At 47.0% G+C, this 22,741-nt stretch overlaps 1 protein-coding gene across 1 annotated transcript in view; it reads left to right on the top strand.

The window, feature by feature from the left end:
- Nucleotides 1-10,350: 10,350 nt before the first annotated feature.
- LOC143805879 (cytochrome P450 2G1-like) overlaps nucleotides 10,351-22,741 on the top strand; it is an 86,975-nt gene continuing 74,584 nt past the window's right edge. Inside the window, exons 1-4 of the mRNA XM_077285620.1 lie at nucleotides 10,351-10,650; nucleotides 12,419-12,581; nucleotides 12,744-12,893; nucleotides 16,251-16,411. Coding sequence (XP_077141735.1) covers nucleotides 10,471-10,650; nucleotides 12,419-12,581; nucleotides 12,744-12,893; nucleotides 16,251-16,411 — 654 coding nt within the window. The 5' untranslated portion in view covers nucleotides 10,351-10,470. The remainder of the gene's footprint in view (nucleotides 10,651-12,418; nucleotides 12,582-12,743; nucleotides 12,894-16,250; nucleotides 16,412-22,741) is intronic.

The following is a 22,741-nucleotide window of genomic DNA, read 5'->3' as shown; positions in this document are numbered from 1 at the left end:
CTGTTCCCCTGCTGTGTGTGTGGCAATCCCTCCTATCTCCTCCACCTCCTCCTCCTCCTCCTGTCCCTGGGCTCCAACACCGCTAGTTGCCATCCAGAAGTGCTGTCCGCACAGTCCCAACAGTCCCTCCTCTGTTATTGGGGTTCAGTAACGTCAGCTGTTCCCCAGCTGTGTGTGTGGCAATCCCTCCTATCTCCTCCACCTCCTCCTCCTCCTCCTGTCCCTGGGCTCCAACACCGCTAGTTGCTGTCCAGAAGTGCTGTCCGCACAGAGCCAAACACCTCGCCAATGTGTTAGTGGGGTTCAGCACCGCCAGCTGTTCCCCTGCTGTGTATACGGCAACGTGTACTGCGACCGCCACGCAGGCACAACAAGTTAAATTTAAGGGAACCTGTCCCCCCCCCAGGCGTTTGTTACTGAAGGAGCCACCTTGTGCAGCAGTAATGATGCAAAGGGAAAAAGTGCCTCTTTTCGTGGTGGTCCTTGCACATGCTGAACCTAACACTTATGAAATGTGTCCCCTCCTACCGTGATACCGTCCGGTAGGTGGAACTTTCCTTTGTGATGTGACGCAGCACAGCCGTCATTCTTACCCCCTTGGCGCCGTGCGCCGCCTCCTCAGCGTTGTTTGAATCAGTCCCGGAACCTGCGCTGTTAGGTTAGCCCTTGGCCATGCACACATTTTGCGCTGCCCGTCTTCTGACATCATTTGGTGTCAGGCTGGCTGCGCCTGTGCGGCCACGCTGGACGAGATCCCGCCTCGTACTGTCTTCTGATTTAATCCCACTGGGGGCCTGAGATCCATGGACATGCGCAGTGCATATCTGAACCTCCACCTCTCACTCATCTCCCTACGGCTTCTTCAGACTGTGCGGTGTCAGCTGGTCCCTAATAGCATGCCACGGCCATGACACCGCACAGTCTGAAGAAGCCGTAGGGAGGGGAGTGAGAGGTGAGGATATGCACTGCGCATGGCCACGGATCCCAGGCCCACGGTGGGATTACATTAGACGACACTGCGAGGCGGGATCTCGGCCAGCGCAGCCGCACAGGCGCAGCCAGTCTGAAACCAAAGGATGTCAGAAGACGGGCAGCGCAAAATGTGTGCATGGCCAAGGGCTAACCTAACAGCGCAGGCTCCGGGACTGATTCAAACAACGCTGAGGAGGCGGCGCACGGCGCCAAGGGGGTAAGAATGACGGCTGTGCTGCGTCACATCACAAAGGAAAGTTCCACCAACCGGACGGTATCACGGTAGGAGGGGACACTTTTCATAAGTGTTAGGTTCAGCATGTGCAAGGACCATAATTAAAAGAGCTAAGTTTACCTTTTCCAGCATTAGTGCTGTACACGATGGCTCTTTCAGCTACAAACGCCTGGGGGGGGGGTTAAAGTTTCCCTTTCAACTTGCTCCAGTGCATGCTTCGGCCTACACTCTGCTCCCTCTCCTCCTCCTGCTGACCCTGGGCTCTAACACCGCCAGTTGGGGCCCAGATGTGCTGGCTGCACAGAGCCAAACACCTCGCCAATGTGTCAGTGGGGTTCAGCACCGCCAGCTGTTCCCCTGCTGTGTAGCCGGCAACGTGTCCTGCAACAGCCACGCAGGCACAACAGACCCAAAGCTGCCGCCAGTGCAGGCTTCGGCCTACACTCTGCTCCCTCTCCTCCTCCTGCTGACTCTGGGCTCTAACACCGCCAGTTGGTGCCCGGTACTGCTAGCTGCACAGAGCCAAACACCAGCCAATGTGTCAGTGGGGTTCAGCACCGCCAGCTGTTCCCCTGCTGTGTAGCCGGCATCGTGTCCTGCAAAAGCCACGCAGACACAAGAACTGAAATTGAAGGGATCCTGTAGCTCCACCCCCAGGTGTTTGTGTGTTTTACAGCCACCTTGTACAGCAGTAATGCTGCATGTGTGCAAGGTGGCTCATAAACGTATTCTCCTCGCACATGTGGAACTGAAAACACGTCTAAAATGTGTCCTCTGTGTGACCATTTAACCGTCCCGGAGGTGTGACTTTCCTTTGTAATGACACGCTGCAACCCCCTTGGTAGCGCTGCCCGTCTTCTGGCATCATTGTTTGGCTGCCTGCGCCTCTGCGGCCGCCCTGACCCACACAACGCCCCTCGGTGTCTTATTTATTGGGACTGCGAGGGTGTGATTGATGGGCATGAGCAGTGCATCAGTTCGCCTGTCCCTCATCTCCTTCCGCCTTCTTCAGACTGTGCGGCTTCATGGCCGTGGCATGCGATAAGGGATCAGCTGACGCCGCACAGTCTGAAGCGGGTGTAAGGACCCGAGTGTGAGAGGCGAATATATGTGCTGCGCCAGGCCATGAATCCCAGCCCCGCAGTGTTTTAACAATGTTAAGACACTGCGGGGCTGGGATTCATGGTCATCGCGAACCGCACCGGCCGACATTAAATGATGTCAGAAGATGGGCAGCGCTAACAGCGCTAGGCCAGGGGATAACACGACAGCGCAGACTCCTGTACAGCAAATAACAACGATCAGGAGGCTGCACCCAGCACCAAGGTGGGATTCTTGACATCTGTGCTGCGTCTCATTACGAAGGGAACTCGCGCCTCCAACACAGTTTGACTGTATAAAGGGCTAAATGTTATACGTGTTTCATTCAGCGTGTGCAAGGAGAAAAATTAAAAGAGCAACCTTTGACTTGTGCAGCACTACTGCTGCATAAGCTGTGGCTCTTCTACTTTGTAACACCTGAGGGGGGGTTAAAGGTTACCTTTGAAATTGGTTCAATTAGGCTTCGGCCTACACTCTGCTCCCCCTGCAGAGCCCGGGCTTCAACACCGCCAGTTGGGGCCCGGTACTGCTAGCTGCACAGAGAAAAACACCAGCCAATGTGTCAGTGGGGTTCAGCACCGCCAGCTGTTCCCCTGCTGTGCAGCCGGCAACGTGTCCTGCAACTGCCACGCAGACACAACAGACCCAAAGCTGCCGCCAGTGCAGGCTTCGGCCTACACTCTGCTCCCTCTCCTCCTCCTGCTGACCCTTTGCTCCAACACTGCTAGTTGGGGCTCTAGGAAGACAAGCTTGAATAGGTCCCCATCCTGGTTCCAGCACTGTCAGCTGGTTCCGGGCAGAGCCTTTGGCTTAGGTGCCTCCCTCTGGGTATCCGAGTTCCACCAACGTCAGGTGGTCCTTGGTAGTGCTTTCAGGCACGGGTACCTCCTGCTTAGTAACCGGGTTCCAGTAACGTCAGCTGGTCCTCGGTCGTTCCATTGGCTCTTGGACCTTCGGCTACCCATCCGGGTTCCAGTACCGTCAGCTGGTTCTCGGCAGTGTCTTTTGCTCTTGTACCTTCTGCTCCCCATCCTGGTTCCAGTACCGTCAGCTGGTTCCGGGCAGAGCCTTTGGCTTAGGTGCCTCCCTCTGGGTATCCGAGTTCCACCAACGTCAGGTGGTCCTTGGTAGTGCTTTCAGGCACGGGTACCTCCTGCTTAGTAACCGGGTTCCAGTAACGTCAGCTGGTCCTCGGTAGTTCCATTGGCTCTTGGACCTTCGGCTACCCATCCGGGTTCCAGCACCGTCAGCTGGTTCTCGGCAGTGTCTTTTGCTCTTGTACCTTCTGCTCCCCATCCTGGTTCCAGTACCGTCAGCTGGTTTCGGGCAGAGCCTTTGGCTTAGGTGCCTCCCTCTGGGTATCCGAGTTCCACCAACGTCAGGTGGTCCTTGGTAGTGCTTTCAGGCACGGGTACCTCCTGCTTAGTAACCGGGGTCCAGTAACGTCAGCTGGTCCTCGGTAGTTCCATTGGCTCTTGGACCTTCGGGTAGCCATCCGAGTTCCAGTTCCATCAGCTGTTTCTCTGCATTTTCTCAGCCTTCTTGTACCTTCTGCTACATTTCCAAGTTCAAGAGACTAAACACGATGACCCGGAAGACCACCCCTAAGATGACGACGACACCAGAGACGACAACCACCGTGATGACGACGACCCTGGAGACGATGACCCTGAAGACCACCCCGATGACGACGACCCCGGAGACGACGACCCTGGAGACGACGACGACCTGGAAGACCGAGAAGCAGAAGAACAAGAGGCTGCAGAACAAAGAGCAGAAGAACATTAAGCATAACACTAAATATCAGAGCAAAAGATATTATCTAAATTATAAGCAGAAGAAGACTAAGCAGTGTATGGGGGTGAGTCCGTTCCTCCTCGTGGTGCCCCTGGATAAAGCCTGATGCTGCAGGCCAAACTGAACGTGGACAAATGTAACTGTTTTGTGACAGGCAGAACGGAAGGTGTAATCTTCAAACTTTTATAGATAACAACTACGGGAATGCCTGTCACAAATAAGAATATGATGAAGAAGTAGAATATGAAGAAGATAATAGTAAAATAAAAAGAATATGAACAATGTAACAAAAAAAATAATAGGTAGAAGATGAAGAAGAAGATGAGTAAGGTGAAGAAGTTGATGTCAAAGAAGCTGATGATGAGGATAATGAAGAAGAAAGTGTGGGAGAAGTAAAAAAGAAGGTGAAGGGCGTGGAAGTAGTGAAACATCAATATCTGACAAAATAAAAAAAAAATTAACATAGTCAAAATCTTTCTAACGCCGAACGTCATAAAAAACAAAACAAAATCCTGCTATTCTATTAGATTGGGCTAAACCTATGTGCCTTTAATGTCTCCGCCACGTCCCCCAATACATCCTACATTATTCTTAGTTGTTTTCCTTCATGTAGAATGAACCTACAAGTTTATAAAGGGTTTATTTTAATTCCGATATTTTCGTCCCATTGACTTGCATTGGGATCGGGTATCGGTATCGGATTAGATCCGATACTTTGACGGTATCGGCCGATACTTTCCGATACCGATACTTTCCGATATCGGAAGGTATCGCTCAACACTTCTCACAACCTAATACAGTGCCTACAAGTAGTATTCAACCCCCTGCAGATTTAGCAGGTTTACACATTTGGAATTAACTTGGCATTGTGACATTTGGACTGTAGATCAGCCTGGAAGTGTGAAATGCACTGCAGCAAAAAAGAATGTTATTTCTTTGTTTATTTTTTTTTTAAATTGTGAAAAGTCTTTTCAGAGTGTCATTTATTATTCAACCCCTCAACCCACCAGAATTCTGTTTGGTTCCCCTAAAGTATTAAGAAGTAGTTCAGGCACAAAGAACAATGAGCTTCACATGTTTGAATTAATTATCTCTTTTTCCAGCCTTTTCTGACTATTTAAGACCCTCCCCAAACTTGTGAACAGCACTCAAACATGGTCAACATGGGAAAGACAAAGGAGCATTCCAAGGCCATCAGAGACAAGATCGTGGAGGGTCACAAGGCTGGCAAGGGGTACAAAACCCTTTCCAAGGAGTTGTGCCTACCTGTCTCCACTGTTGGGAGCATCATCCGGAAGTCAAAGGCTTATGGAACTACTGTTAGCCTTCCACGGCCTGGACAGCCTTTGAAAGTTTCCTCCCGTACCGAGGCCAGGCTTGTCCGAAGAGTCAAGGCTAACCCAAGGACAACAAGGAAGGAGCTCCGGGAAGATCTCATGGCAGTGGGGACATTGGTTTCAGTCAATACCATAAGTAACGTACTCCACCGCAATGGTCTCCGTTCCAGACGAGCCCGTAAGGTACCTTTACTTTCAAAGCGTCATGTCAAGGCTCGTCTACAGTTTGCTCATGATCACTTGGAGGACTCTGAGACTGACTGGTTCAAGGTTCTCTGGTCTGATGAGACCAAGATCGAGATCTTTGGTGCCAACCACACACGTAACGTTTGGAGACTGGATGGCACTGCATACGACCCCAAGAATACCATCCCTACAGTCAAGCATGGTGGTGGCAGCATCATGCTGTGGGGCTGTTTCTCAGCCAAGGGGCCTGGCCATCTGGTCCGCATCCATGGGAAGATGGATAGCACGGCCTACCTGGAGATTTTGGCCAAGAACCTCCGCTCCTCCATCAAGGATCTTAAGATGGGTCGTCATTTCATCTTCCAACAAGACAACGACCCAAAGCACACAGCCAAGAAAACCAAGGCCTGGTTGAAGAGGCAAAAAATCAAGGTGTTGCAGTGGCCTAGTCAGTCTCCTGACCTTAACACAATTGAAAACTTGTGGAAGGAGCTCAAGATTAAAGTCCACATGAGACACCCAAAGAACCTAGATAACTTGGAGAAGATCTGCATGGAGGAGTGGGCCAAGATAATTCCAGAGACCTGTGCCGGCCTGATCAGGTCTTATAAAAGACGATTATTAGCTGTAATTGCAAACAAAGGTTATTCCACAAAATATTAAACCTAGGGGTTGAATAATAATTGACCCACACTTTTATGTTTAAAATTTATAAAAATTTAACTGAGCAACAATACTTTTTGGTTTGTAAGATTTATGCATCTGTTAATAAATCCTGCTCTTGTTTGAAGTTTGAAGGCTCTAACTTATTTGCATCTTATTAAACCTGCTAAATCTGCAGGGGGCTGAATACTACTTGTAGGCACTGTAAATGGAAACACTCAGGATGAACGGGCAAAAGGCGGAAGGCTGACTTTATGTCGGACTTCGCCAGCAGGGCCCCGGGCCCAGCTGAGCGCACGAGCTTGACAGCCCTGTCAAAAGAAGAGTAGGTAACGGACGTCTCTTCTGCGGGTATTGCGTCATTAACCGATGTGCCTTTTGGGTAAGGAAGGTGGGGGGGTTTGCGCCGGTAGCTGATGCACCTTAAGGGGTTCGTTGATCTTTTAAGAGTTTCTTTTTTTTTTTTTTAATTATGCGTAATGGCGAGATTCTTAATAGTTCTGAATAGCAATGATTGAAAAAGGGGGGGGGGCTCATGCTCTACCTAGTTCGGCCTATTGTTAGATCTGTTGATGTAAAATTTAGGGGAAATTGCCTGCAGATTTTAGATTACCGGATATTTCCAGTATCGGAATGATTTTGCAGGAGATGAAAAAACTTATGTAAAGCCTGAGATTAATTTGACTACTGCTATACTCCGGTTAAAAATATGTCAAGCCCATTAATAATCTCATTTTCTCATCTTCTTGTTGTAATAACAGCCTCGCTCAGCATCGATTCATTATCGATTTCACACCGCACACTATTGTGTGTCGCAGGAGGAGTGACATCCGATGATGGAGGTACTCCGACTCCTGTGTCGCTAGTTCTTAATAACTACTTACTTCAGCGTTGATTCCAGTAACTGCCTCGTTCGCCATTAATTCATTGTTGATTTTACACCGCACATCATTGTGTATCACAGGAGGAGTGACATCCAAGGATGGAGGAACTCCGACTCCTGTGTAGATCGTTCGTATTCATTATTGATTTTACACCTCGCAGGAGGAGTGACATCCAAGGATGGAGGAACTCCGACTCCTGTGTAGATCGTTCGTATTCATTATTGATTTTACACCTCGCAGGAGGAGTGACATCCAATGATGGAGGAACTCTGACTCCTGTGTAGATCGTTCTCACCTGCTGTATCGCCAGTTGGCCTTGATAGCGGATGCTAGCTCGCTTTCTTCCACATTTTGTATGGTCGAGTGCTCACCGAAATCAGGGAATTCACCGCTGTCAGATGAAGGCAGAGTGTCTCCGGACAGAGGTACTCTGGCTCCCGCCATGGCGCTGTCCTGGTGCTGACCACCCGCCCAGAAGGATGAAGATGGCAGGCCAGCGGCCAGCGCCGTGGCATGGGGTTGTTGTCTGCTGCATTGTGTCTGGTGCCGAGCGACTCCTGGAGAGGGAGGTGCTCCGGCTACTGTTGCCTCAATGGTTCGGGGCTGGCTGGTGGACCGGGGAGGTATGTATGGTAGTTCTCCCTGTGCAGCAGCCAGAGATGGAGCACGTGACGGATGAGATCTGTCGTGTGCTCGAGGACGAGAGGCTACTGGGGCTTCAACCTCCGCCTGGTCGGTGACGGGGGGTGTCAGTGTCTGTTCCCACCGGGTACCCTCTCTGGGTGTCCGGTGAGACCGCCGTCTTTCGGCATGCGACAGGTACCGCCCGTTGTGACTCCCCGATGTGGTTGTGGATGGCGAGCACCATCTGGAGGAGCGGGATCTATGGTGGCTCCTGCGGCTCCTGTATGAGTGGTGTCGGCGACTGGAGTGGGAATGCCGACAGCTAGAGGGACAGCGAGGACGGTGGCAGGAATCTACTGATGAGGGTGAGGATGATCTGCGGCATCTATGCCTGCGACTGCCCTGTCTAGGGATTGTGTTGGGGGCATTTAATTCGGGAGTAGGGGGGTCATTATTCTGGCTATGGGGCGTGAGTGGCAGTGTAGGGTTTAGAGCGAGGGAAGGCGCAGCGACTGTTAGGCTTGCACTGCGGGGTGAGCTTAAGGGGGCGGGGGCTGGTAGGAAACTGCTAGCGATTTGCGTTTGTGACCATGGGGGTGTTGGTGGCAAATAATTTATTGTAGCTGTGTTCGTGCTTGGTGCGACTGTGTGCATGCTTGGTGCGTACTCTCCTGGCTGCGGAGCATGCTGGTTGGTCCGGTTAGACTAGTCATCACGCTCTGCGGCCGTGTTCGTGGCTCTGGCCCCCAACCGCCTGCCCCTCTGCACAGGCAACGCCGATGTGCCTGCTAGGGGGACATGGCAGGCCAGGAGTGGGCTGGTCAGAGTTCCACTGTGGTGCAGCCCTGGTGTGGCAGGGGCCGGTGCAGCACTCCGTGGCAGGGCCTGGCTCGGGGGGCTAGTGAGCGCTGCCTGTGAGGCGCCCCCCTGAACGATTTGGCGGGCTGGGGCCCCACAGGCTAACGCTGTGCTGCTACTGCTTCCCGGGGAGTAAGCGGGCAGGGCTTGGCGGTCCCATGCCGGCAGCAGGGAGCGGAGACTCCCTGATGCTGCAGGGGACTCGCGGTGTGCCTGGGCTGGCTGCCCACGCCGCACCCCGGTCCTCTTGAGCGGCTGGCGCGCCGCCGAGTACACCAAGGCTGCAGGCGGTCCACTGCCTGCCCCCGCAATGCCGTGGGCCTGCTGGGAGGAAGTGGGACCGGAAGTGGGTGTGTCCCGCCAGGCCCGCACTGCACTCTGAGAGACAGGGCGGGCCTGGACAGTGTGAGAGGGCGGGGATTCCAATAAGCGCGCCAGGCCCCGAGTTTCAGACCGGGGACCGGAAATGACCGGGGCCCGGACACGCTCGGAGTACGGCGCGAGTGCCTGGCACAGAAGGGCAGCAGAGCCCGAAGCAAGCGCCGCAACGTCCGCCGCGCCCCCTGGAGCCGTGCGTGGGGCAGAAGCACGGCGACTTGGCAGCGCCGGCTCCCCTTCAACACACATGCGCGCTCGGGAGGACGGGAGGAACGCCCCGAGCGTCTACCTGGCGGCGCCGCTGCGCCATGGTCAGCCGGAGCACCGGGGGCTGGGAGCGGGAGCCCCGGAGGATCGGGGTCTGCAGAGGCCGGGGCCGATAACATGGGCAGGTGAGTGGGGGCCAGCAGCACCGGGACGACAGTAGAGGACGAGGCCCGAGGAGGGGGCACGTGCAGGGACGGAGCCCTAGGGGACGACAGGGAGGCTAGGGGGTGAGGAGAGGGCACAGGAAGGTGAGCACCCAGGCCAGTATTAGGGGATCGCAACCATTGCTCACCTTCCTGTGCAGCTCCCTGCTGTAGGGCCTAGGTCGTAGGGGCAGCCATGGTGGTCAGGATGTCCGGGACACAACAGCTTCCGAGGGTCAGACAACAGCTTCCGAGGGTCAGCCGGGGAGAAAGAGGGAGAACCTGTTCCCGTGACTAGAATTTAACCCCTGAGGGTGTGGCCAGACTCCCCTCCTCTCCCCGGTTGGTCCGCTGGGCGTCCCAATCATGACATCACCTGGGGAAGTAGTGGGAGGGGGGAATTGAGCACTGCAGTTTTCCCATCTAGCTATCCCTTAAGGGCTCTGCAGTCAGAGGCATATTCCTTATACAGTACCGTGCCTACCAGTCTCTCTCCCCCATACTGCTCGTCACTGGTGTCCTTGCCTGCTCTATCTCACATGGTTGTTTCCTATTGCTTACTCTCTCACAGAGTTGCTTCCTTTTGTTTATACTTTCCTTATTACAATCTTCCTTCTCTGCTTTGTTTCTGCTGCAATTTTTCATAGAACCTTGTCAGTAACGATGTGACTATACAAAATGTTATACGTTTACAAAAAAATTTCCAGGGCTCTGGTCAAGCTGGAAGACAAAAAGACCCAGGACAGTTTTGCAGCATGCCTGACTCAACCACATCGCTAATCATTTCATTATGGAATTCCAAACTATCATGTTTGCTCTTGCTCTGCTGATTATTTTGTTTCGTAAGATGCAAATCATTATGCAAGTTCTATAAAATCAGAGCCAACTGCAGACACAGCCCCAGAAAAAGTTCACACAATATTTGGGGGATAGGTCCAATGTAACCTCCCTGTATCCAACATATTAGCACATACAGGACAAAGAGAGAGAGAGAGCACCAAGTAAATGCAGGTAATTGCAGAGACATGGTTGACCAGCAGAATGCCTTGACCATCTTGGTCGGTGTCATTACTTTTATGATCACCTTATTTTACTGTAAACATTTGTGGAAAAGGAGAAGGATGCCACCTGGACCTCTTCCATTGCCAATTTTGGGAAACTTTCTCCAGATGTGGTCTGAGGGGATGATGCCATGCTTAATAAAGGTAAGTTTGTTCCCAGTATCACTTTCTTCTTACAGATTGTCATGTGAGGTTGCAATGTGATAATCACCATAACCTATAGGTAGATGTTCGAAATTACTGCTGGCATGGACACTATAACATATTAGACCACCATTTATTCAGTGGTGCCACCTAATCATATATCAATCTGTTCCCATTGCACATAGACACATAGATACATAGTAGGCCAATACCAATATAAAAAGACAAACCAACTAATACCTCTATATCAAGAATATTACTTACAACCTGTTTGATAGGACCATCAGTCACATCTGCTGAACTGGGAGTCACAGATGATTTTGCATCTGAGGCTTTAGACTACCAGAAATCGTACATTTATAGCATTAATGTTACACTATTTTAAGTATATAATTTGGCATTAGTCACTGTAAGACAGTATCAGCTTAGGTATTTTGACATTGCTTCTGTGTAACTGTACAGGATATTTTTAGTAGTCTATGGTGGTGGCCACTGATAGGCGTCGGGATTCTCCCACTGCATGAAATAAATTAGCCTAGTGCTATGGTCTCCCATTGACCTCCGGCTGAGGTGGGTACTGCTCAGCACAGATGTCGGTCCCAGCATCTTGCTCAGGCTCGTGGTTTACACTTGGCTACTGCTGGCTCTCCAGCTAACGCTACAGAAACCAGTGATGTTCTGGTGCAGTCCTGCACTCCGGAGTCTAAGTCCAGAGATCACCTTACTGAGCATGTCTGTAAGGTGGTGTCTTCTCATTGGTGGTCGGATGTTAGCTGCTCTGGTGATGTGGCGGCTCCGGATTGGCCAGCGGCAATGCCACAGCCGGCTGGTCATGAGTGTTTGGGGTGGAGCCTAGGGTGTAAAAGGTTTTCAGCGGTCTACGCTGGCGCCCTAGTATCACTTATGTGTGGTGTTTGTGAGTGGATACTCTACCACTCTGTTTGCATGTGACGCTCTATACACTGAGAGTTCTTTCATTGGCAGGTAGGGTTAGGACTGAGTAGCTACCCCTTTGCCTAGTATCCTTTTCCTCCATGTGTGCTGTTAGCACAGTTGAGTTACAGGGAAAGTCAAACCCTCAGGCTACACCTCTCAGGGAAAGAATCAGGGCTTTGCACCTAGGGTCACATTAGTTCTTTCCTTGGCTCTGCATCTGCTTCATTCTTGTGTGCGATTGGCACAGTTTAGTTGCAGAGCGAGCACAATCCATATGCTATCATCCCTGTGACATTTAACAGGGAATAGTACTCAGCATATTGAGTGCAGTACCTCTTAGTGAACCAACTGAGCTTGATACTTTGCATTCCGTTAATACTGTGTGTAGTAAACGCAGTCTGATTAGGGTTAACGCTTACTGCTTCATTCCGCCACTGCTCACTAGCAGCTGTTATCCATCTCTGCACGGTGAACCCCAGGTTGCGATTGCACTTTATTATTTAATTATATTTAGTGCAATCCGCCAACCCTAACAGCCACTAAGTCTAACATTGTTATTTGGCCAACTGTAAGAAAGTTCTTAAAAAACATGCCCTCAACCTTGCAGCATGATAGTCTTTGGACAGGTGTCCTCACTGGAAATCAAACAAAATATTACAATTTTCACTGCAAACTCAACAGTACACCACCCTTACTCTAGACTCAAGTGTTTGTGCATTTTAACCATTTACAAACATGAGACAACTACTTTTACTATGCACAATGCTAAAGTATGCAATAGTAAAATAAAAAAGTTACCCTCTAAGAAGGTTTCTGATACTTACTTTCACAGTTGGCTGAGAAGTTTGGCCCCATTTATACTTTCTACTTTGGCTCAAGACCTACGGTGATTCTGACTGGATACCAGGCAGTAAAGGAGGCACTAGTTGAATTGGGAGATGTTTTTACTAATCGGGGCCCTGCACCAGTTTTAGATCATTTATTTCACAATGGAGGTAAGTTTGCTGGGAATAAATTTGTTGGCAATGGTGGTTATATCATACAAGTTTCTTAGTAGATTTATATCTTGCACCTATAGCTATGGAATATCAAAGGAAGTTTTCATTTGCAAATTGAGCCATATTCTAGACATTTTATATTTGCCCTTTTCTTTTAAGGATTGACGCTTGTCAATAATGACACCTGGAGTCAACTGAGGCATTTTTCTCTCACAACCCTCAAAGATTTTGGAATGGGTAAAAAGAGTTTAGAAGAACCTCTACTAGAAGAGGCAAAGCACCTTGTGGATCATTTCACAAGATTGAATGGTAGGTATGTTAAATATAGCTAAGGTCATAGCTTTATGTAGAAAAAACTATTAAAGACAGAAACATTGGAGTCAAGAATACATTTCTCAATTTTGGAGAAGGATTCATACTATGTTAGAAAACAAATTATTCTAAAGCCAAGAAGTATTGAATAAGTGCCAGAGACACTCCCCAAAGAATTAAATTAAACCAAAAACAGTAAGAGGTGCAAAGAATTTCTCAGTAACAAAAAATACTTTATTAATATAAAGAAAATATATTGTGCCATTTAACCCCTTCATGACCTTGGGATTTTCCGTTTTTCCGTGCTCGCTTTTCGCTCCCCTCCTTCCCAGAGCCATATCATTTTTTAGTTTTCCGTCAATATGGCCATGTGAGGGCTTATTTTTTGTGGGACGAGTTTTACTTTTGAATTACATAATTGGTTTTACCATTTTGTATACTAGAAAATGGGAAAAAAATTCCAAGTGCGGTGAAATTGCAAAAAAGGGCAATCCCACAATTGTTTTTTGTTTGACTATTTTGCTAGGTTCACTACATGCTAAAACTGACCTGCAATTTTGATTTTCCAGGTCATTACGAGTTCATAGACACCAAACATTTCTAGGGTTTTTTTTATCTAAGTGGTAAAAAAATTACAAACTTTGCTTAAAAAAAAAAAAATGCTCCATTTTCCAATACCCGTAGCGTCTCCATTTTTCGGGTGAGGGCTTATGTTTTGCGTGCCGAGCTGACGTTTTTAATGATATCAGTTTAGTGCAGATATGTTCTTTTGATCGCCTGTTCTTGCATTTTAATGCAATGTCGCGGCAACCAAAAAAAACGTAATTCGGGCATTTCTAATTTTTTTCTTGCTACGTCATTTAGCAATGAGGTTAATCCTTTTTTATTGATAGATCGGGTGGGGCAAAAGGGGGGTGGTGATTTAAACTTTTATATTTTATTTTTTTCTTATTTTTTTAAACTTTTTTTTACTTTTGCCATGCTTCCATGGGAGGCCAGAAGCTGGCACAACTGGATCGGCTCAGCTACATAGGAGTGATCACCAGATCGCTCCTATGTAGCTGAATTACAGGCTTGCTATGAGTGCCGACCACAGGGTGGCGCTCACAGCAAGCCGGCATCAACAACCATAGACGGGATCAGCGATGCGCTTATTTCCAGCCCAATAGCCTGAAGAGGTAGTTAAATGCTGCTATCAGCGTTTGACAGCGGAATTTAACTAGTCAATAGCGGCGGGTGGATTGCAATTCCACCCGTCGCTATTACGGGCACATGTCAGCTGTTCAAAACAGCTGACATGTCCCGGCTTTTCACGCTGGCTCACCGCCGGAGCCTGCATCAAAGCAGGGGATCTGACCTCGGACGTACTATCCAGTCTGAGGTCAGAAAGGGGTTAATGTTTAATTTAAAATGACAGAATAACTCTGTGGAGGGTTACAGACACAAGCTCAGTTTGCACTGTACAACTGTTATACCGTATACATGCCTAAAGTCTATGTTGCTGTGGAGAGTAAAGGGCCAAACATATTTGTTAAAAAGACTTACAAAGTGCAACTGTAGCGGAACTGGGTTGTGGTGCTGCTCTAGCATCCCAACACATGTTTGTCAGGTGGCATGTCTTAAAAGGAACAGGGTGGTAAGTACAGGTGCATCTCACAAAATTAGAATGGCCAATCAAACACAGTGATACTGTTGTTTTTAAACCAGGAATTTGTACTTTTGGCAGTGTGGACAGGTGTCAAGTCCTGCTGGAGAATTACATTTCCATCTCCAAAAAGCTTGTCGGCACAGTGAAGCATGAAGTGCTCTAAAATTTCATGTTAGACGGCTGTGCTGACTTTGGTCTTAATAAAACACAGCGGACCTACACCAGCAGATGACATGGCTCCCTAAACCATCATTGATTGTGTAAACTTCACACTAGACCTTGGATATCAAGGTCCCAGAGTCTCGAGGAAGAGTGGAGAGGCCACACAATCCAAGCTGCTTGAGGTCTAGTGTGAAGTTTCCACAATCTGTGATGGTTTCCGGAGCCATGTAATCTGCGGGTTTAGGTCCACTGTGTTTTATCAAGACCAAAGTCAGCTCAGCTGTCTATCAGGAAATTTTAGAACACTTCATGCTTTCCTCTGACCGACAAGCATTTTGGAGATGGAAATTTCATTCTCCAGCAGGACTTGCCACCTGTACACACTGCCAAAAGTACCAATACCTCATTTAAAAGCAACAATATCACTGTGCTTGATTGGCTAGCAAACTCGCCTGACCTTAACCCCATAGAGAATATTTTGGGTATTGTCAAGAGGAAGATGAGAGACACCAGACCCAACAATGCAGACGAGCTGAAGACTGCTAGACTTCTGTCAAAGCAACCTGGGCTTCCATAACACATCAGCAGTGCTATAGGCTGATCGCCTCCATGCCACGCCGCATACCGTAGATGCAGTAAATGATGCACAGGAGCCCCGACCAAGTATTGAGTGCATTTACTGAATATGCATTTCAGTAGGACAACATTTCTGATTTTAAAATCATTTTTCAAGCTGGAGTTATAAAGTATTCTAATTTACTGAGATAATGACTTTTGAGTTTTCATTGGCTGTAAGCCATAATCATCAACATCAACAGAAATAAACACTTGAAATAGATCACTAATGACTTTATATAATATATGAGTTTCACTTTTTGTATTGAAGAACTGAAATAAGTTAACTTTTGATGATATTCGAATTTTCTGAGATGCACCTGTACAGTATATATAGTTGGACTTATTCGGCCTGCAACCAATAAGAAAAGGACAAATAATATGTGTGTCATAAAGAGACAGTCAATCATTAAACCATAAAGACAGCAAATGACGTCAAATCAAACAATTAGAGCTTAAAACATCATCTACGTGTCACACGAGCGGGGTGTTGCATATACAGGAACCAGGAGCGATCGACCAATCAGATCATCAGACATTATACGTGGGTCGCGAGTGTAGGACATGGCATTCATTAAAGCTAGTGCATGATAAAATTATTAGTGCGCTAAACGTCATGTGGATATCACAGGTGTGGGATGCAGCATATATTGAGTCCAGATTGGCAGCACATTCGCTCTCCGAACCCTCACTAAATTAAGAAGTCTTTGCCCACAGGGAGTTTGATCAAGGTGTGCAGCGTTACCATGTGAAATGTGTCCCTGGAAAAATGGGCAACACCATGGTGATAGTATGGATATCTTTCTGCCAAAAACATTTGTTTTTAGAAAATGAGCAATCTGTTTTCTGATGTATCGTTGTTGATCACCATGCAAAATTATTGCGTAAGTAAAACATTCCATTCATGCTTATGTTATTTCTTCCTTTAGGGCAGCCTGTTGACCCCAACAACACTCTGATGTTTGCATCTTCTAATGTTATTGCAAACCTAGTATTTGGATCACGCAAATGCTATGATGACAAAGGGTGGCAGAAAATTCTACAGGGTACTCATGATGCTTTTCATCTCATCTCATCCATTTGGGGACAGGTGGGAATTTAATTTTACCACTATAAATGCATCAAGGCAAGGCCCTCATTCTGGGGGACCTGACATGTCCATGGATTATGAGGATGGTCCAATGATTTCTGTAACTACTGTGTTATTCTTTAGCACCATCGTTAGATTTTACATTTAAATATTGTTGTTGAAAAATGTTCCTCTACTGCACTTATCACCTCTGCCAGAGGAAGCCACTCTGTCCCTAGTTGCAGAGTTGAGGTATTGACAGTGCTTGATGGGTGTCAGGAAACATCCGTGGAATCAGATATCCCCCCGCTGTTACCACGTTGTCACAAGCCAGCACTCCTCTGTCTCCAATTGTCAGAAAAATTTGGCAATTGACTAACGGTTGATGAGGCCACAATTGCTTTCACTACTAGGTCAGATATTGGGGAACTCAGAATAAACGTATAGAGTATACACATCCAATTTCAATCCAATAAATATATATAATCCTTTACAGTCACTGCCAAGCTCTGTAATAACTCAAGAAAACTAGCCGCAACCACCAATCATTTATACTGGCTGCTTTGACTCCCCATTTTGACACCTGTTACAGGTAGCGTATGGCTTCAGTGATTCGGTTTATAGAGCAATAGGAATGAAGATATAACATTTTATAAACCTAATCCAAAAAGTAGGCAATGTTTATAAAAAAATACAAAAGATATCACAAAAGGGGAAAAAAACAATACAGTATAGACAATTACATAAAATAAAAATGGATAGCAAAAGAAAAGTACTACATTTGTGTCACAGAAATTACGCAGGTCTTATCAGAGTGAAGCTCTCCTTTTCAGAAAATGGTACAGAGCTACATCAAACTGTGTCTACCAGGACTAATTATCAGATAAAATTCATGCCCAGATACCTCCCCAAGGTGACCTCAGATTGGGGCTAGTCAATGGGATGTGGATTTATCTTCATAAAATATGGGATCCCCAATTTTCAGGATAACTGTGCACCTGGAGGTCCCAGTCAGGAGATATAACTGCCTTATTTCCTTTCACGAGTTTAGCTTTCCATATATAGGAAACATGACATATACAACTCTAGCAAAAATTAAGAGACCACTACAAAATATTCAGTTTGTCTGATTTTGCTCTTTATAGGTATATTTCTGAGTAAAATGTAAATTTTTCATTTATTCTATAAACTTCTTACAACATGTCTCTGAATTTCCAAGCAATAAATTTTGTATTTTTTTTCTGAAAAGGAGAAATGGTCAAAATTTTAAAAATAAAAAGCGCTTTCAGACCTTAAATAATGCAAGGAAAACAAGTTCATAATCATTTAGAAACAACAATAATAATGTCTTAACTCAGGAAGAGTTCAGAAATCAATATTTTGTGGAATAACCATGATTTTTAATCACAGCTTTCATGCGTCTTGGCATGCTTTCCACCAGTCTTTCATACTGCTTTTGGGTGACCTTATGCCACACCTGGAGCAAAATGTAAGCAGTTCTCTGTTTGATGGCTTGTGACTATCCATCATCCTCTTGATTACATTCCAGAGGTTTTCAATGGGGTTCAGGTCTGGAGATTGGGCTGCCCATGGCAGGGATTTGATGTGGTGGTCTCTTAATTTTTGCCAGAGCTGTATATCTATAATTAATCTGTCAGATATTAATTTGAAGCTGAAGAGCAGGCTGCCCAGTGATGTAAGATAATGCGTTATGTTTACCACTTCGTCACAACACCAAAAAATATGTTTCCCATAATTAGCGGACCTACATCGTTCACAAAAAAAATAACATTCATAACTGGCATCCAGCTCCACAAAGTCTGCCAAAATTCAAGGAGGGAGGGGGAATGCAGTATGTCTAACTGTTAAGTGTAAAAAAAATATTAAAGCGAAAAATGTCCAGAGAAAACGTTACAACTGGCACGCTTCTGGTGAAAAACACCCTTAATAATAGTATATGTAAACAGTGGTACATTATATAATACCAAGAAACTAAGGAATCAATCAATGCAAAGACAAAAACAGGCTACGATATCAGAAGCAATACTAAAGTGTCTCACATACAAAAATATTGGCTAACTAATCAATAAAAAAAAATCATTTTTGAAATTGATACCAAGGAGATATTTACTGTTGTCACTTTGCCACAACACCGAAATATGTCTTTCATAACTAGAGGCCCTGCGTCATTCACAAAAAAACAATATTCATAACTGGAATTTGGCTCTACCAAGTCTGGTATAATTCGTTTGAAGGCCAAAAAAATTTCCTCTGAAGGTAATCAATTTTTCACTTCTTGGTCTCTTGTAAACAATGAACTCAGACTTCATGGCTGTTCTTCAGCAGATAACCTACTTAAATTTTCTGTTCACAGCAGGAGGTCAGAGCAGAATAGGAATTGAATTAACAGTAAAGGATATATTGGAGAGTGTTAGGGCTAGTGGAACGCACCAAATAATTAGAAGGTGCGTTCGCAGCCCAGGGTCCACCGTGCAGAGATGGAACCTGCTGCTGATTAATGACTGACTACAGTATATGGTGGTACAATGAAGATACACACATGGGTTAGCTTCACCCTGTATGAAGCTAACCCTGTTGCATCACAGGGCCACGGTACCGCACAAAGAGCGCAAGCAAGGAGTCACAGAACTCAATCCCTCGGGATTAGAGTTCGTCTAGACCACTTGCGCTCGACACCGCTACTGGGTGTCAGAGTATAGCTAAAATAGTAATTTTATACACAAGAGTGTGAGCAGTGCCACATTGGCGGATGCCACTAACCACTCAGACTTGGGTCAGGGAAGCGCTCTAATAGCACTCGGCGTCGCACTGGCGGTCAGAGTAATAGACACTGTATTGTGTGTTTAGTACTGATGGCTCTGTCGGGCACTAGATAGCAAACATCCACCTTACGCGAGCTCTCATACACAAAGGTGGGGATGATTAATGAGTGACTTTCACACATCAACACACACGTTTTCAAGTATACACTAGCGCATGGCCGAACAGCCATGCAAACCTTTTATAGCAGCAGTGCTACAAGACCTTCCAGATGGACCTATAGGAGCTGCAACAGGACCTGAGCATGTGACCCCCGATCTCCAATGGGAGGTCGTCCCGTGGGCATGCTCAGTATGTGAAAAGCAGGACTTAGTCCCAGAATGACCTGCTCGCTGCTGAACATTGCTGGCTACAAGGACAGAGCCTGGAAGGGCAGTTGTAACCAGTCGTCCAGTATCAGCCTGAACTAGACACTGTGACTGACGTCTCCGCTGAGCAGACTCCAATGCGGCTGGAGAAGAATGTGAGACCACAGCGGAGATGGTTCAAGATTCCTCCTGTGCAGAGGCGGGAACTCGACACCTAACATTACCCCCCCTCCTAGGGCCCTTCCTCCTTGGACCTCGCTACGCTCAAAGGCAGCAATGAGCTGTGGAGCTCGAATATGCTCAGCAGGCTCCCAGGACCTGTCCTCTGGGCCATAACCCTTCCAATCCACCAAATACATTTTTTTACCACGTACCACCTTACACCCCAAGATAAAGGAAAGATTATGGTGTGCACTCAGCCTTGGAGAACGAGGTGCTGGTGTAATAGACCAAAGGTCTCAAAATATGGTAAAATATAAGATTCACCGCACACTCTTTTTTAACACAAAATTTAGTGTGAATTTATTTTACACAATCTGGGAGCGGAACAGAATATACAACTTATGCGATCTTTTTACAACGTTTCGGCTCAACCAGAGCCTTTGTCATGTGATCGCTGTGAACAAAGAAAAAACACGCAAAACAAAAAATAAATAAATAAATTATAGCAAACAATGGCGAAACACACATATCTCATAAACATCGACGTAAAAGGTCATCCTGGTGTTACAATAGACTTTATCGGTCCACCTAAAGCTTCTGCCATATACCAATGCCAGTGGTAGAGATAAATCGCAATATAAGTGACGAGTAGGGTTGAGCAAAACGGATCGGTCATTTTCATAAGTCGCCGACTTTTGGCAAAGTCGGCGTCTCATGAAACCCGACCCGATCCCTGTGTGGGGTCGGCCATGCGGTACGCGACTTTCGCGCCAAAGTCGCGTTTCAATGACGCTAAAAGCGCCATTTCTCAGCCAATGAAGGTGGACGCAGAGTGTGGGCAGCGTGATGACATAGATCTCAGTCCCCACCATCTTAGAGAAGGGAATTGCAGTGATTGGCTTGCTTTCTGCGGCATCACAGGGGCTATAAAGGGGCGTTCCCGCCGACCGCCATCTTACTGCTGCTGATCTGAGCGTAGGGAGAGGTTGCTGCCGCTTCGTCAGAAGCAGGGATAGTGTTAGGCAGGGTACATTCACCCCAAAAGCGCTTGTGCTGTAGCGATTTCCACTGTCCAACACCACCTTTTGTTTGCAGGGACAGTGGAAGCTACATTTTTTTTTCCTCAGCGCTGTAGCTCATTGGGCTGCCCTAGAAGGCTCCCTGATAGCTGCGTTGCTGTGTGTGTACGCCTCTGTGCAAACCAACTGCTTTTTTCAAAGCACAAATCCTGTTGTTCCTTCCTTTCTGCACAGCTATCTTGTTTGTTTGTCCACACTTTTGTGTGCAGCAGTCCTTTTTATAGCTGCCTGCCATACTTTTCTGAGATTACTGCAGGGAGATAAAGATTGGCAAGTCTGCCTCTGTGCCATTGCTGCGTGTGGCATCTGTCTCTTATTGTGTGCCACAGAAAACCAGTGTGTAATACTGGGCCATTTTTTCTTTTTTTTTCTGTAAATTCTCCCTGAAAAAAAAAAAATAGTGGGAGATAAAGATTGGCAAGTCTGCCTCTGTGCCATTGCTGTGTGTGGTGTTGTGAACTCCGTTTTCAGGCTCCCTCTTGTGGTCACAGATGGTATTGTGTGACTTTGTTTTTTTGGCTCCCCCTGGTGGTTTGGTTTATTATCCTGCGGGTCTGCTGGATCAGCTGCCTCGTTATTCACCAGGGAGGCTTCTATTTAGCTCTGCTTCACTTCCACTTGTTGCCGGCTGTCAATGTATTCAGTGCTATTCTGATTACTCCTGATTATCTCGTTTTCTGCCTCTTCAGGATAAGCTAAGTTCTGTTTGAATATTTTTTGCTCATCTGCCTGCAATATGATTTCTGTGTATGATGAGTCTAGTCCAGCTTGCTAACATGTGATTTCTTTTTGCTGGTAAGCTCTGGGGTACGGAGTTGCTTCCCCCGCACCGTTAGTTGGTGCGGGGGCTCGAGCAATCTCTGCGTGGATATTTTGAATAGGGTTTTTTATTGACCGCACAGTTTCCTTCCTATTTTCTGCTATCTAGTATTAGCGGGCCTCATTTGCTAAATCTGATTTCATCTCTGCGTTTGTGCTTTTCCCTTAACTCACCGTTAATATTTGTGGGGGGCTATTCTATATCTTTGGGGTCTTCCACTGAGGCAAGTGAGGACTTACTTTCCCTCCAGGAATAGTCAGTTTCTCAGGCCGTGACGAGACGTCTAGGATTTTTAGGTAACGTTCCACGGCTGCCTATAGTTGTTTGCGGATAGGATCAGGTTGCGGTCAATCTAGTTACCACTTCCCCAGAGCTAGTAGTCTGTTCAGTTACTTAGCTAGTCCGACCTGCGATCCTTGCCACTAGGATCATAACAGTACAGCCGGCCTATAAAGTGTTAATTGCATGGCAGAAGCACGAGAAAAGAAGCTTGGAGATATTTTTTTTTTGCTGCCGTGTGTCTAGCTGCTGTGTGTCTGGCTTCTCTCCTCCTCTTAATCTTGGTGTGGCTCTGAGTTCAGCTTTTGATATGGATATCCAGAGTTTAGCCTCCAGTGTAGATCATCTTGCTGCAAGGGTACAAAGTATTCAGGATTTTGTTGTGCACAGTCCTATGTCAGAGCCTAGAATACCTATTCCGGAGTTGTTTTCTGGAGATAGATCTAGGTTCCTGAATTTTAAGAACAATTGCAAGTTGTTTCTTTCTTTGAAACCTCGTTCCTCTGGGGATTCTGTTCAGCAAGTTAAGATTATTATTTCTTTCTTGCGTGGCGATCCTCAAGATTGGGCTTTCGCATTGGCTCCAGGGGATCCTGCATTGCTCAGTGTGGATGCGTTTTTTCTGGCCCTTGGATTGCTCTATGAGGAACCTAATCTTGAGAACCAGGCTGAAAAAGCATTGTTGGCCCTCTCTCAGGGGCAAGATGATGCAGAGGTGTACTGCCAGAAATTTCAGAAATGGTCGGTGCTTACTCAATGGAATGAGTGTGCCCTGGCTGCAAATTTCAGAAAAGGTCTTTCTGAAGCCATTAAGAATGTCATGGTGGGGTTCCCTACGCCTGCAGGTCTGAATGAGTCAATG

Source organism: Ranitomeya variabilis, chromosome 2, assembly GCF_051348905.1.
Source record: "Ranitomeya variabilis isolate aRanVar5 chromosome 2, aRanVar5.hap1, whole genome shotgun sequence".
Lineage (NCBI taxonomy): Eukaryota > Metazoa > Chordata > Amphibia > Anura > Dendrobatidae > Ranitomeya > Ranitomeya variabilis.
The sequence above is the reverse complement of the archived record's forward strand: the minus strand, read 5'-3'. Positions and strand labels throughout refer to the sequence as shown.